The sequence below is a fragment of the Plectropomus leopardus genome, chromosome 5 (genome assembly GCF_008729295.1).
Source record: "Plectropomus leopardus isolate mb chromosome 5, YSFRI_Pleo_2.0, whole genome shotgun sequence".
Classification (NCBI taxonomy): Eukaryota; Metazoa; Chordata; class Actinopteri; order Perciformes; family Serranidae; genus Plectropomus; species Plectropomus leopardus.
Window position 1 is genome coordinate 36,690,293 of NC_056467.1, and position 16,455 is coordinate 36,706,747.

The following is a 16,455-nucleotide window of genomic DNA, read 5'->3' on the forward strand; positions in this document are numbered from 1 at the left end:
AGTGTCTGTCCCCAAAGCTCTGTATCGCCTCTTTGGATATGTTTTTGACACTGACAGCCGCCACTGTTAGCTTAGGTAGCGCGCCAATTGTTTGTCCAAGTGAGCTAAGGGGAGGGGGGTTGGCGATAGGTCAACTGTGTACCCTCAATGTATGTCCACTAAAAGTTCTTGTTTTGGCCACTGATAGACTCAGCTTTTTGTTAGAAGTGTCTGATAACATTATAAGAAGGTTCCACACAGAGGTAGAAATTTCGGTTAAAGCGTGAGATCCTTTTTGTTTAACCAGGAACAGCCCACAAATTACCACTGTCCAACACAGTTTAAATAAACAGTAATTTGAGCATGTATAGAACCAGCATATTTTCACAACTAACAAGGAATTAAGGGTTTATTTCAATCAAACCAGAGTCGGTGATTGTTGGAACAGTGGAAAGATGAATCAAGATGGGCTCTGTGAGTTTGATTCTGTTTATTTTTGTCAACTTTGAATTAAGTGTGTTTTACAATCATAAAATTATTATTTATTTATACGAAGTCTGGTGAGTTTGACAATGGCAATTCTAGGCCGTTTCTGGCTAAACAAAAAGGATCTTACTCTTTAACAAAAGGGTCTATTGTTACAGGGATCCTTTATATAATATTGTCAGACACTTAGAATAATAATCTGAGCCTCTCAGTGGCAAAAAGAAGCATTTTATTGGTCGTACATTGGCGGTGCACAGCTTCGCAGCTGCCACTTTTGATGTCACTTAGACACACAAAAATGGGAAGAAAGGGTCCAGGTTTAAAAATACTGACATTACACTTTAATGTTATTATATAAGATCTGCAGTGGGATTCATCATGATGGGCCTGATCCTTATCGGGGTAAAACATTTATAAAGAAGCTAAAGCTGTGTAGCATGTCACTCCTCTTCAAACTCTGTATAGTTGAGCCTGTGTAGCAAGACGGCTTCTCCATCACTGCTGTGTCCTATCTGTCCTCCATGGCTACTGCTGGAGATCGATGGAGCTGAGAGCCCACCGTTTTCTTGACAGCCCCCCTGTGGTACATAGATCTGATTAGCCCGCTTAAGTCCCTGCATAGAGCCAATCATTATTCATAAGACCCCTACAGCATTTAGCCCCGACAGTTGTGCTAATTACCTCTGTGTTGGTTACATGAATGGGAGGTTATGAATTTATAATCACAGATAAATCTGGCACATTGATGCAAAAAAGATAACAATATGTCAAATCACATAGATATTTGTCATGGTCCAGGCTAAGTCAATGTCTTTTTTCAACTGCACTAATTACACTATGTTTCACAATAATTAACAAGAGGACATAGAGTGTTTGTACAATGATAATAAATCAGAATATATTTTTCCCATATTCTAGTCTTTGCAGAGAATCTAAACATCAGTCCTATTATATTTTGGGCACTCCAAATGTATTTTGATTAATTTTCACTATGTTTCAACAAAAAAAATTGATAAAGGATTTTACATTTAAGTAACTGCTCAAGCAAAATGCCAAATATTTTTCATTCCCAACTTTCCATTTATGAGGATCTGCTGCTTTTCTTTGTCATAAGTTAATACATTTAATATCTTTGGGTTGTTGACTGTTGGTTGGCCATTTGAAGTCATCCCAGGGGGCTTTAAATATTGATGATTTGCTATCATCATACTACTTACTACTACTTTATTTTCATGATATCAATATATAGCTGCAGGCTAAGCTTACATAGTTTCTGTGTTATACCAGTAATCCTACATTAAAAAAATCTAAAGACAAGATCTGAAACCTGTTAGCTGATTTTACTTCCCATAGAAACAAGAAATTAAAAAACGTCTCAAATGACTTCACTTTGCCCTCCTAGTATGCATTTATGATCACCAGCCCCTCCCGTAGTTGTCCAGCAAGCATCAGCCATTACCGTGCTCTCAGTCTTGCAGTCGCCAACCCCCCACCTCTCTCAGCACAAGGCCATCAGCTCTTACCTTGGTAGTGATGCCCTTCCATTAGCCACCCCACCTCATAATACACCCTTGCGGCCATACTGCTCTATGTGGACCTTTCAGTGTCATCATATTTCCTGTGTTGCTTTCTTTTGGCTGCGTAACTTCTTTTTAAAATAAAACCCTTTTTAAAAATTACATTATTATGGGATGTTTACAGAGCACATAGTGCTTTTACATTATTTTCTACCTGTGGGCAGGCAACTGAGCATTTTGGCCACAGCCACTGAGAGTTAATAGCATTTTTCAAGGTCACCTAGGTAGTGGCATTTAAGGGGTGTTGGGACATTTCTTATCAGGTTTCTCCTACAGTACATTCTCCCTCTTGGTGTGGGAAATCCCCTTAAACCTACCGCAGTTATGACATTTAACATAATCTGGTCATTTGTTGTTATAGTTTGCAGTTCTGCTACCATTGGTCCTCTGCTGTTTGGTTTGGACATTCATATATGGGTGAATTTATTGTTCCTCTCGGCCCATTTAAGCCATTTATCTCTGCTCCAGCGCAGAATCTTAAAACAACATGTTGGGCGGCAGAGTTCTCACATATGTGGGCCAATATTGTTCATCCAGTTTTCTGCTACTCCTGGGCTGTTTGTATAAGTTGGCATGTCATATTTTATATTGGACCGTTTTGAAAGCATTGTAGTAAAGTGTTCTGAATTTGTGTATTTCAGGGTTTTCTTTCCCTAATAAAAAGTCAGCTGATTCTTAGCAACATAAATCAGAGTTCAGCAAGGTTTAATTGTTGAAAATGTTAATATTTCAGGCCTGTGATCACAATCAATATGCACAAAAATCACCCCGAAAGCTAATGGCGCCCTGTAAAGCCGTGTTCAGCTCAGCGTGATGTAATGACGTTCTGTCTGTTTTAGCCACTTGTTAGCAACCGTCATTTTAAAGACGCATAAAAGCATCAAAGTTCATGAGTGGGGTATTTACTGATGTATTTCATGTGGAACAAAACGTGAAAGTCTCTTCAGCTAGTGTTAACTGCGGACGTTATTTCAGGCCTCTAACTAAAAACACAGTCAAAAAACACATTGACAAGGTCTAAAGTCAAGGAGCCTAATTCATTTCTGTGTTTTGGGACTCAGTAGTGGGGTTAAAAAAGGAGGGAGGGTTAGACTTGCTATTTCTTTTGTCAAAAAATCAAAAGAAAAAAGTCAAAGGCACACTGTTTTGCAAAATTTAATAAAATCCTTAAATAAATTGGCTTAACGGCTTTGTGTTTCAGCTCACAGTTTTCGTCAGGGCACGTTAAAACAAGTGGCAGCTCACAGATATACCACGGCTGATGTCAGGTGTCAGGCAATCAGAGCAGCACTAGATAACTGTCACAGGTGCAATCAATGAAGTTAGTCTACAGACACTCAGGTCAACTCCGACAAAGCAGCAGATACATCACACAATCAGCAACATCAGATACAGGCTGCATAATTCCATGCAAAACATCAATTAATAAATAAAAATATACACAATTTGTACAGGGTACATGAGTCCTCAGTATAAGTAAGAGATGACTAGCGAGCTAACCTTTGCAAAAACAGTGTGCCATTGAATGTTTTGACGTATTGACAAAAGAAATAAGTCATTTTTGTCCTTTAATTCAAAGAGCACATGTTTTTGAAACGTACACATAGTGCTCCTCAGCCAGACTTTTTCAGTACTGGGATAGTCTATAAATTGGTACTTTACTGCTCCTCTCTTTTATCCCCATCTCAAATACAAAGACTGTTCTTTTTTTCCAGAAGTCAGATCTGAAAATAATCAATGCATTTTGATGTCTGGATCACTTTAAATTACTGGCAACATAGAAAGTCCTCCCTTCTTCAGTCTTGCCCTGCTCTGACCTCCTCCTCCCCCTCCTCCCCGCCCTTTCCTTGAGCGGGGTAAGCACATCCTGCACAGCGTACCTGTTACACTGCAGTGTAATCTGGACGATCAGTGGTAGATGGAAAAGGAGGCACGGCACCATTCTGCAGTAACTTAATCTGGTGCCTCATCCTTATCCGACCACTGGAGAGGGCTGCTCATGCTCCAACAGCACGACCCTCTGCATCAGCACTTTTCTCTGTCTCTGTGTGTGTCCGTGCTGTATGTGCGAACAAGGCGGTTGGTGTGCGCGCGCATGCATGTGTCCTGGCAAAAGCCTGAATAATTGATGAGGAGGGGAAGGAGTGAAAGCGCTGCCGGACGGGACGGTGTGTGTGGGAGTGTGTAGAGATGGGGGAGAGGGATACAGTGAGGCAGGAGCCTGGCTACGACGGGCTCTGCAACTACGCCCAAAAAATCACCTCTTGCTTCGGACTGGATGGTAAGACAGGGAGGGGGGGACAGATGAAGAGGAGGGGTGTGTTTCTTCTAGTGTGAAGCAGGATGCAGGAACGGCAGAGGCTTGGAAAATGTTTGGGATGCGATTTGTGTGCGCGTCTGATTTTTCTGTGTGCAGGGACAGCAGTCGTGTGTCCTGAGCATGTTATGTGTTGATTTGCGAGTCGTATCAAAGCTACAACAGAGTGGATGACAATTGGAGGGCAGTGCCTCACTGCAGCAGAATAGCATGTCCTTAGCTACCCTGAGGTCCATGTGTCTGCATGTGTGGGTGTAAGAGTGTTCGTCTTCTTGCTCATGCCTCACCATCACACTTTATCTTTACTCTTAAGTGAAACGCAGGCTTTCTGAATGAAGGCGTGCTTGTAAGCGGAACCTGAATTAAGTCAAATTCATTAACTTGTGAAGATGGAAATAGTAGTTAGCTAAGCTCCAGCCATCCCCTCTTTGTGCACCCTCTCAGACGAAGAGGAAAATCATTAATTTTGAAGTGCAGGCCAAGCCCGATATCTCCAGACTAAAACGATATTTTGTGCTTTGTCATTGTCTGCTGTGCTTTTCATCATGCCTGCGTACCTCCATGATTTATTTAATTTCCTGGGAGAGAGTGGATAGCTGTGATTAGCTTTATCTCTTTGATGAATATTAGATGTCAAGGAAGGTTTTCCTCTGTTTTTATACTTTCAGACATTAACCTGTGTATGTATGTAGGAGACAATCTTATCTTAGCTGCAATGTGTTTTCATAGTTGAAAAGAATGTGATGTTTTAAGTTGGTTTAAAACAGCACTGGTGTTTGGGGTTATATTGTTTTGTGGAATTTGTTCAGATTCTCCCTCTGCGTCATTTATCTTTTCACTTTCCACCAGGAAGACTCAAAATTTACCTCTCGCTGAACTCACATTTCCAGGGAAGGTGAATGCGTCTTTGAGTCAAAAAAAAGAGTACTTGTAAAAATTCAGTAGCTCAATATTGTGTTATACGGATTTGGCTTGTCTAGAAAACACTCTAGATGTTCTTGCACAAACAAATTCATCCCAACATTAGATGGTTTGAAGATTAAAAACTCAGAACATGCCCTCTTACTAAGTTACCAAATCTTCCAAAATCCTATTCCTGATCATTTTAGCTGATAATTTAGAGCCACTGCTGGCATTTCCGCTTCAGTGCTGATAGTGTCTTTTATTGTGAAGGATCCTGCTGATGATTAACAGTGGGTTTGTGCATTGTTGGCTGGAGGAATGACCTTGCTAGCTGTTGACCTTGTAAAGGACTGGCAGACTTCCAAGGCAGTCTACCCTGAAGTATGTCTTGGATCACTGTGATGCTGCAAGCTGATATGCATCCATTCGGTTAATGCAAAGCAAATTCACTCAAAAACACACTTTGTGAGCATAAAAGGATCTTGTTTAAATGAGCTGCACGCACCATTCAGAGCATAACTATGATTCAAAGGTTGTCTCCATGCAGCTCTCAACATGGAGGTGGTTGAGCCGGCAGCTAGCAGCTAATGGTGCTAAGGTGCGAAGAGTGCTAACCACAGCAAATGTGCTGACAGAGCTAAAAATGGTAAATGACCAAAAGCCCCATTTTTGCAACAGCTCATTTACCCAACAACAAACCTCAACTACTCTGAAGTCCCTATTTCTCTAAAGTTACACACTCCTTGCCATTAGTTTCAGTTGTCCGACAGTGTTTAAACCACCGTTCCTGGGAGTTTTTACCGACCCTTTGTAGCCTTTTCAGCATAATTTGAGCCACCGAAACCAAGTATTTTTCACAAATTCATGTCTGCTTTCCCAGCTGCTTTTGCACCACCAAACACTTTTCTGAGCCATAACCAAGTGTTTTTTTGCGCCTAAATATCACCACACCTTCACCACAGCATTGTTGACAAATGTAATGTATCTGTAGTTCAGAGAAATGCACAATGCAAAGATTCACGCAATTGGGTTGTCTAATTGCATGGAGTGTGTATTTTCGGAGAAATGGAACTTCAGAGCAATGAGCTTTAGTTTTTTTGGCCTTCCAAGAAATGGTTTCTGGTCCAGTGGGATATTTTTCTGACAAATAGGTTTTCTGAATTTTGGGCCATGGGATAAATGGACAGTTCCTGGTTTGGTGGGGCATTATCAGCAGTACCACCATATGAGTGCAGAACAGAGTGGTGGTGCTTACTTAGCCAGTGGGGTGGCCAGTGTGTTGCACTAACATGCACTTGCAAAACAAAAAAACAGAGCGGCTCAGATTACAACACACACGGAGGGAGCATGACTTTATTCTCTGCTCAAGACACCATTAGCCTACAATGTTTTTACACTGCAAGTAGTTGTTTGCTGTTATGTCAGTGTTCTAAAATGCTGCATACAGCTCTTTAATGTCTCACTTTTATCTAAAATGTAGCTCACAGAAATAAACAATGTGCTTGCCTTTTGAAAGGTCTGACAGAATCTCATCTCTTCATTGGACACGTGAATTAGAAGAGCAGTGATTGGGATGCACATGAGTCACATCAGGTATAGAGACTCCCCCCATACACTGTCCCAGCCTGATGAAGAGCTACCTAACCCCACCCAGAAGATAATCATAGGCTCGACGTCAGCCCTAAGCTGCTTAAGGCACTAGGCTGGTTGGGCTGAAGACACTCATAGTGTAAGCTTCTTTCCCTGTTTCTCACTCTGCATCTACCTGCGGCAGAGTGCTTTGTCATACATGCCGCCTGCCGTTTGGCGTCCCCACCTCAAGGTGGACATCAGCGCTCCACGTCTAATGTCCACCGCAGATCTGAAGTGACAGGTGGAGGGTTTCAGGACAGGAGAAGTTTCCACAGGAGGCCTCACTGGATGTTGCCATGATTTTATGATGAGCTGCCGTGAATTCGCCCACCAAGCTCTGGCTCCTTTGTTTCCATTTCGTGCCTCAATGAAGAACCCATGTTCTTGATGTCCAAAGGCGACTGGATTTCAGAGCGGGTCTGAGCCCGACCCTGGCCGACGTCTACCAACAGTGCTTCACCCTTCTCTGTGGGACAACCGAAGGGGACCGGGGTGCCACCATGCCCACTCTGCCCAATCTCAACAGCCTGGGCAAGCTGTGCAGCTCCAGCCGCAGCCACAGTGTCGACCGCGTCCGGGTGAAACGCAAGAGCTCGGTCAAGCGCATGTCCATCATCGAGGATGGGCACGTGGCTGAGGTCCTTTACCTCATTCCTAAACAATATATGGAGCAGCTGCCCTACCTCGACCCAAATGAATATTATCTGAGCGAGAGGCTTAACGAGGTCGCTACAGGTAGGACAGGAGAAAGACGCATCCATTCGAATCATGTATTCACCCATCTCCCACTGCATCCATCCATCCAAGCTGTGGCTGACTCCAACAACAGTCAACTTCAGTGATGATTGTTTAATCAATGAGTGAATGGGAAAAAATGAAGAAAGCTGTTGCACTGATTTACAGGGAGTACTATGAGAAATAGTATTTGTCTATTTTTTGACACATTTAATTTACATTACATTTATTTTATTTTCTTCCATCCACTTTCCTCTCGTTACCTGCTTTTCCCTTCAGCAATTGTTTGTTGATGCCATGAGGGGCTGCTGTTTTGGTCCCGTACTGCAATTTGGCAGCACTGCTTGGCATTTTGTTTACAAGTAGGTGTCTGAAAGGGAATTGATTAGTCGTTGCTCAAAGATTAATTCATTTTAATTGGATGACAGTGACCTGTTGAGGCTTTCCACATCTGACCTGTGCGTAGATCTCCTGTGTGCGACTTGCACAACCACAACTACCTGACGCCAAAAAGTGTTGCCGCAAAAAAGAAATTAATCACTGTCCTATCCATAGTTATATAATGCAAACGCATATGCAAGGGCGGACCTGCTGCATTTTGCCAAGCAACAGTACATGAGGAAGCAACATGGTGGCTTACATCAGGATTACAACATGGGCATGAGGACAAATCGAGATTTTCTAGACCTTATGTATTTTCTGATAGCATGCCAGGCACAGTAGTAAAAGCATCATTGCTTGGCACTTAGTTGCAAAAACTGTGGGCAGCAGCAACTTCTTCTATTTTGCAGTGAAGGTTTGATTTTGACTTAATAGCTAAGGTTCACGGAAGCTTTGTGCACTGTGCAGAGTGACCCCGGATCAAAGATCACACAGGCCAAGGCTTATGCAGCTAAAATCTATCAAACAGTGACAGTGACAGTCAATCGCTGCTTATTCTGTGAGTTCTGCATAGGTCAAGCCTGGGTCATTTGACGGCTGTTTTCAATTTTGTGGGTAAAAGTCTTCCGTGTCTTTCCTAAGACCCGATATCTGTAAAAAAAATATTGTTACAAGACTTTTTTATTTACCGTTACCCTTTTCTGAATGTTGCTCACAGTTTCCACACTGCAAACGATGCTGCATTATTTCACTTGTTGAGTGCTTTTTAATATATATGGCTCTGACTCTGCTCCCCAGCTGGTGTCATCCAGAGGTCACTAAGTCTTTGACGATACCTCAAAGAAGAGGCTGCACATGAGACTAAGTCCGCATGTGCAGCCTCCTGTGGATTGTAGAATAAAAAATGTGGTTTTATGTTTGCAAATTGTTGAAATGCTTAGAAAAAAGGGAAAAATGAGCCAGTGTTTTAGTGAAAACACAGGAATGCTAATGCAACTTGGGTGAAATACACTTTGAAGGAGGTTGCGCATGATTGCTGTTCAAAAGGGTTCTCATTGTGTTTTGTAACCTGTTTTAAAATAGATACAAGCTGGTGAAGAGTCTGTCATTATCCCATAGAAAGGCAGGTCTGTCTGTGCTATCTAAAAGCGTTGAGGGGTTCATCCTGGTTGCACTGGCACGCTATGTGTCTGTCGGATTAGTAGAAATGCGCAAATCATCAACCAGGGAATAGGATGTGTAGTTACAAGTATTTACACAAGCATTCAGTATGCATGTGTATGTCTGCGTGTGTCTTGTCTGGCATCCCGCAATCCTAATTTTAATCCCAGGGATAACTGTGCAGTACATCCACACAGACCACCGTTGTTTACTGTAAATGTGACCTTAGTCTAGCTTCACCACTCAAGGTAGGGGTCTATAACTGTAAATTATACGGCCTTAATTACATGCTAAACGCTAACAGTGCTTAATCTGCATTGATATGAGGGATGTTCAGTGTATAGTCCCCCAGCCGGGTTATTAATGGACAGCCAGACATGGATGATCCATAGGTGAGCCAAATACAGTAGAAACCTTTCATCCATGGATAATAGGCTTTGCTACTCAGGAATTGCTCTTGGCAAGCCTTGTGTAGCATGAATGTCCAGCAGCTCCTACAGACATTATTAAAAGAGGCAAAAATTACAAAAACTCCATTACAGTATTATGAGAAGGCACAGTCTCTGGACACTCTTTGTGTGACATTAAGAAGTTAGTGGCCACATTGTAAACCTCTAATTTTCTTGCAGGAAGTGGTTTTTGACCATCTAAAATTTGGAAAGCCAGTCAAGTCCTTGGTCATCACAAGCTCATTACATAATTCTCTTCCTTCATAATAAAAAAAGAAAGGGTGGAGTGCTGAAGACATTTCCGCTAACTATTTTTACCGTTTGCCTCACTTGGCATATCTCCACATCCTGATGAGAAGAAAACGCCCCTGTGCAGAGTGATGCACGTCGTTGGGCATCCAGCAGGTGGCACAGTTGACACTGCAGTGGATGAATGCATTATGAATGCAAAATGGGATGCCTGCATCAGCAATTACAGAGGTGGTGCTGATGCAAAACTATTCCTCCCCCTCAGCCACAGAGAGCAGTACAGCGGTAGCTCCAGCATGGGACAGATGGGTCAATGACTGTGGGCTTTCTAATTGCTGCTGGTGTGACATGGATGAGTTATTTCTGAAATCATATCGTCTGTAGCTCACACATTGAAGTGTGTGTAAACACTGGACTGTTCCCCTGCTATGTCCCAGCTGGTTGTCAGTGGATGCCTCCCCTGGAGGCAAATAAGAAACTTTATTACTAGTTGTATTGCAGAGCTTTTAGTCAGGCCTGAGTGAAACAGTATTTGTTTATAATTTCACACATTTTGCAGATGCACACTGTAGGTGTAGCATAAAAGCAGTTACAGTAATGCACAGGGTTTTTGAGACCTTATATTACTTTGTACAAAGAGTGTGTACTTTGACATTTAAGAGTTAAGTCTCTGAAGTGAAGTTGAAAGGAAATCTTTCATTTGATCATTTCCAGTGGTGAAAGAAGTATTGAGATCTTTTACTGAAGTATAAGTAATATTAATGCAGTGCAGAAACACTCTGTTACTCTGCATCTAAATGTTCACTTGAGTAAAAATGCATAAGTGTTAGCATCAGAATATACTTAAAGTCCTTAAAGCAGAAGTACCCATTATGCAGAATGTGGTCCATTTCAGAATAAAATCTATCATATCATTGGATTATAATTTTTGATGTATTAATGTGTTCATCACTTGAGAGCTTAGAGCTGGGCAAATTTACTTGATTTCTTAAAAACACGGGAAAAAGGCAGTGAAAGTAGAAATTACCCAAAAATGATCAAGAAATTAGTAAAAAGTACAAGAAAATTACCTAAAAATTATTTTAAAACCATAAACAAAAACTAAACAAAACAAAAAAGAAAGTAAAAAGAATTTAAAAATAAAAACTTTCTGTAACACAATTTTAAATTTGTAATTGCGACAAGAAGAAATATTGTTTTTCCCTAGCTTTTTTTTCTTTTTTCCCTAGCTTTTTTAAAATCATTTTTAATTCTACTTATCTATTGCAGTGCCTGGAACATCTCTTACAATGTGGCTCGTTGCCTTTTTTGCCGTGTTTATGAAAGAAGTTGAACCAATTTGCTCAGTGTTTAAATATTTAAATTCTTGTGAGATGTGTCTGAATGCAGCACAAGAAGAGTGATGGCACTTCAGGTTTCAAATGTTTGAAGGGATTGTTCAGTTTCCTTTAATGGTGTTTGTGTGGACTACCTTTTCCTTAGACAGTATATTACATACACTAGATATCAGTCAGCACACCCTCAGTTATGAGAATTCTACAATTCTACAATTTCATTTAGCAGACGCTTTTATCCAAAGCGACGTACAACACAAGCAAGAATTTAGGGAAAAAACCCTTAGTAAGTGCAAAAAGTGCTTCAGGTGTGAGAAGAAGGCTAAAGTCCAACATTGAAGCTGGAATTCTACTAATGGGGGTCAAAAACAAAACATATTTAAGCCATCTACACAAAGTTAATATCTGTTTAACTGTATTCCATATTGTGATTATTTTATACTGCTTTACCGTAATGATTTCCAGTGGGGAACTGAAGCTGTTATATTGCTCTCTTCGAAGCCAGACTCCATTGAGAAAAACAGAGATTTAACATTCCTGAACACAGGATCTGCTGATCTATCACTGACTTGATCAGTTAGTTTGTTGGTGTTATTGTGTGACTCTGGTATTTAAAAGGGGTTAATTCAGATTCACTGAAGTCACACAATAACACAAACAAAATAACTGTTCAAGGCAAAAAATGGACCAGCAGCTCTTGTGTTCAGCAGGCTAAAATTACTGTTTTTGTCAGTGGAGTCTGGTGGCTTTGACAAGAGCATCGATGAGGAACTGAAGCTGCTAACGGCTATCTGACGCAGTAAAAATGCACGCAATATAGCATACACTTAAACTAATATTGCTTTTTTATGAGGCTAAAATAGGTTTTGTTGCTGACCCCCATCCCCATGCTGCTTAGCTTCTGTGCAGCTGGTAAACATACTGCTAAATCTATCCAGCTTAATCTATTTTAATACAATTATTAGTTGGTTATATCTTTTATTCATGCTCAGAATCCATGAAGTAACTAGTAACAAAAGCTATCAAATAAGTCCAGTGGAGCAAAAAGTATATTTGTTACCACGATGGAGTGGAGTAGAAATATTTAAGTAGCAAAAAATGTAATACTCAAGTAAAGTTCAAGTACCTCACGCTTTACTTAAGTACAATACTTCAGTAAATATACTTAGTTACTTTCCACCACTTGTCATTTCAGCCGCAGATAATAAAAGAGCTGGTGTCTTCACCAGGCTCAGCCAGGAACGTGCTCTCCCGTGCTCTCTGTAATTGGATTTCAGACTATCTACTAAAGATATTAACACAAAGCCCATGCCAAAGATCACGATAAGTCTGGCCTTTAACCTCAAATGGCCCGTCTTACCCTTGCATGCAGTGGTCATACAGTTCAAGGCACATGGAAGCGGTGCGATTATTATCAACTTAGGCTGTCACTCAGGGTGAGCCTGGCTCACGGCATGATAGTCAGGTTGACAGCGTTGATCGGATCAGATTAGATAACCCCTTTTTTATATTATTCTTAACACTGCAGTGCAGATAATATTCTGAAAAAAGTGCTTATCATTTAGGGAACTCTTTGTGAACTGTGGATAATGTGTTTAATACATCTTTTATTTAGGTTAAATTATTCATTTTGTTGCAATAACCACCTCCAGTTGCTGTCACGAAGCAATTCCAGAAGAAGTCAGTCTTCAAACTTTTGTTTGAGGATTTTAGGGCTTCTGAATACATATTTTTTTCACTGTCAAATACGTTAATTTCCATTAAATTGAACCAATCTTTCAGCGCAGCAGGCTAATTACTGCACTGAAAAGAGTAATTGCTGCCCTGTTGGAATAATAGAAAATCTTTGTTGAGGTGTGTGTTATACTGCACGGTGATGTGGTGAACGGTCATTCCTGGTAAAAATCAGTTTGATGAAGTTTTTAATCATGGAATAGAGTTTATCTTCATTTTCAGGGTGCCATACGTTCACAGCATACCACACAGTTTGCAGTGGAAGTTGACGTGTTATGCGGACAAGGAGAAAAGAAGAGAGTCTGATATAACAGATATCATTAAACGTGGTCTTTACTAGAGTTTTTCTTTACATGCATGTGTGTATTACTGTTGTTATGTGCTTAAGGGGGTCTGTTTAGTGGATTTGGGGTTGCAGCAGCAGCCACCTGGTTGCTGCAATGAGGAGGCGGCTGACACAACAGAGGGGCTGAGAGAGAGAGGGAGCAGGAGGGGAAGAGGGAGGAGGTGGAGGAGGAGGAGGAGTGGGCAGAGGAGGAGGAGGAGGAGGAGAGGGATGGGAGGAAAACAGGCAGTCGGGAGGCAAACCCCACGCTGTAGCAGCTTTTTCGGGAGGAGAGCTAGGCAGCGCCTACACCTCTCTCTCTCTCTCTCTCTCTCTCTCTCTCCCTCTCTCCATCTCTCTCTCTCTCTCGTGTCTGTTTTTGTGCTCTTCGGTCTTGACTAAAAAAAGGAACTAGCAGCTCCCGTGTTGCTGCTGATCGATACCCGGAGCCTTTTCTGGTGCAGAGTTACCTCAATTTCCAATGGTCATGGTCAAAGAAAAAGGTATTCCAGCAGCTGTGGTCAGACTGTGTGTGTGTGTGTCATGTGTGATCTTGTTTTGCTCGCTGGTGCTGTTGACTGTCTGCGGTGTGGATGTGCAGCATGTCCAGTTGGATTTGCACTGCCGTGTCTGGCTGAATAAGATTGAGTTTGAGTGAATTCTTAGTCTCTGATTTGATTATTTTTAGACGTGTGGATGCAGTCACGGCGATATCTTTATGTGGGTGTGTGTTGCTTGCAAGAAGCATGACTAACGGCACGGCATAAATGTGCTTCTTCAATATATCAACATTTTCTCTCTAGTTATGAATGTGCTACGCCCTTCTCGGTACTCTCGAGCAGCTGATGCTCGGGCTGGAGTCTGCTTAATTTGGCAGCGTCAGTCTTTATGTAAATTTATGCTGGAACAAAGCATCTGGCTCGTCATACAGGAGCTTGACTTGGGGGTGATCATTTGCAGATTGTTGCGGGTTAAAACAGACTGTTTTCTCATGCAGGGTGAACGTAACGGTAACATGTAAAGAGGGAAAAGTGGAGCACTCGTGCAGGGATCCTCACTGCGCAGAGCGGTGGACCTGCACTCTCTCTCTTGCTCTCTCTCTCTCGCGCTGTCTGCAGCCGTTGCTATGGCGACCATCTAAAAGGTACACTCCATTGTTGTCAGCTGTGGCCTCATTCATAGTGTCCTGTTAAAAGAAGAAGATGATTGCTCTCCACCTATAACCTAGGTCTTCCAGCTGTGTGCGATGAATTAGGCGAAGTTGGTGGTGGCGGTGGGTGGGAGTTTGTTGCAGAGATATTAACATTCCCGGCAATTTGTTGGGGCATGTGGTCGTGAGCTTGACCATTGTTTGTCAGTATGACTCACAGCAAGCAGCTACATAGGGACAATTTTCTGTAATGAAAATGTCTGGTTTGAATCCAAAAGAGCCATATTGGCAACAATTTTCTTCCTTTCCTTTTGACTTTAACCACTTAGAAAAAATGAACCACAAATATTTAATTTATGTAACCTGCTGAATGAATATTACTAAAAACCAACTATTACATCACTTTTTTTCCACATTAAAATCAGGCAGACTAGAAAATGAAAGCAATGAATCACAGTAATAAGTATACGTCACCATATTACTCCCTTAATAGTGAATCAGTTTACCAGCTTGATATATTGCTCCTGTGTGTCAGTGCTTTCGAAGTTGTTCTCCAGCTTGTGCAGACAAACTGTGTGTGGGCTTGTGATATTTTTACGTTAAGTCTGAAAATATTCCGATCACCAAAAAAGTTTGACAGATATGAGTGTGTAGGTTTGTTTATGTATCTGACAGCGCGCTGGTGGCTGGAGGAGGCGGCGTCCGGCTTCTGGAGCTTGTTCTCTTCATGTGGATTTCGACTGGCCACAAAGAAAGAAAAAAAGGCCTTTGCCATCGAGTCCCTGCGCTGGCAGAACACCCGTAACCTCTGGCTGCCACATGTTCATATCCCACAGTCCTTCTGAAGGTTTCCGTGGAGTCCAACATAGAGATTCGGCAATTTACTGCTGTCAGTATCTGTGTACGCTATATTGAGAGTATTTTCACTGCAGTGATTTCAACGTGAAAAGGAAAGTGTTAAATCGCTCTCTTCAAAGCCAGACTCCATTGAGAAAAACAGTAATTTAACATCACTGAACACAGGAGCTGCTGGTCCACCACTGGGTCGATCATCATTCTGTTTGTATTATTGTGTGACTTGGGTGTATAAAAGGGTAAGTTTAGATTCACCAGAGTCACAGTAGCACTAACTAACTAACTGATCAAAGCAGCGGTAGACCAGCAACCTCAGTATTCAGCAAGCTAAGATTACTGTTTGTGGTTTTGATGAGAGCATAGTTTGGGAACTGAAGCCTTTCACAGCTTCCCCGTCCGAACTCACTGTCTGAAGGAAAGACAGCTTTCATTTCAGTCTCCAGCCTTTTTCTCCAAACTGGGGGCATTCAGACCGTCTATTGTATGTAACACACTGACTATAGATAAGCACCCTATACAACCTCACTTTGAAAAATCGGAACTATCCCTTTAACACGCTGTCTCGCCTGCTGACTCTTGGGATCTGTTGGTTTATCTATTTTTTTCTAAATCTGAAATCTGTGGCAATTCTTGTTTCGACCTGAGATTTCTTCGTGTATCTCATCAGGCCACCTGTCTGAGTCCAGGTGGGCACTGTCCCATCAGGCTGCACAGCTGACCAAATACTGAATTATGCTGTATGCTCAGAGTGATGAATCATAATAAAAAGATTGCAGTGTTAGCATTTTGTCTGCTTGCAGGCGGTTGTCCTATTTTCAAAGCCAAGAACACCCTTGAAATAGTTTGTAATTTATTGGGGCCATGTGTACCCAGGGCAGTCTCATCTTGATCTACACGTGCTTCTGAGATTTGTACAACTAGTTGATTAATTCATGCTCTTTCTCCTTCTCGAGCTCTCAGCGTTAAATTGCATAAGAAGCCCTGCTGACCTGCTCTGTGAAATGAGATAATCGTCATCACATGTGCGTCAGCGACTCCCAGAACTTCAAAATCTGAACGTTTTGACATGAGAGCCTGATGTCATGTGCCTTGTGTAGCAGCTTCCCGTGATTTTCGCAGAGTGCTGCAGACAACTGCAGTGGTGCCTCATCTTTGAAGCTTGCCAGTGTCTGCCCCCCTGAAAGAGGA

At 41.8% G+C, this 16,455-nt stretch overlaps 1 protein-coding gene across 8 annotated transcripts in view; it reads left to right on the top strand.

The window, feature by feature from the left end:
• The window catches only part of LOC121943100 (actin-binding LIM protein 1-like), a 54,875-nt gene that overhangs the window by 3,198 nt on the left and 35,222 nt on the right, over positions 1-16,455 (top strand). For 2 of the 8 annotated variants that reach the window (XM_042486499.1, XM_042486501.1), the window contains exon 1: positions 4,205-4,323. The exons of 2 other annotated variants lie outside the window; for them this stretch is intronic. In XM_042486499.1, coding sequence (XP_042342433.1) covers positions 4,233-4,323 — 91 coding nt within the window. In that variant the 5' untranslated portion in view covers positions 4,205-4,232. Of the gene's footprint in view, positions 1-4,204; positions 4,324-13,524; positions 13,766-16,455 lie in introns of those variants that run through there. 4 more of the 8 variants (XM_042486504.1, XM_042486505.1, XM_042486506.1 and 1 more) reach the window with 4 other exon arrangements.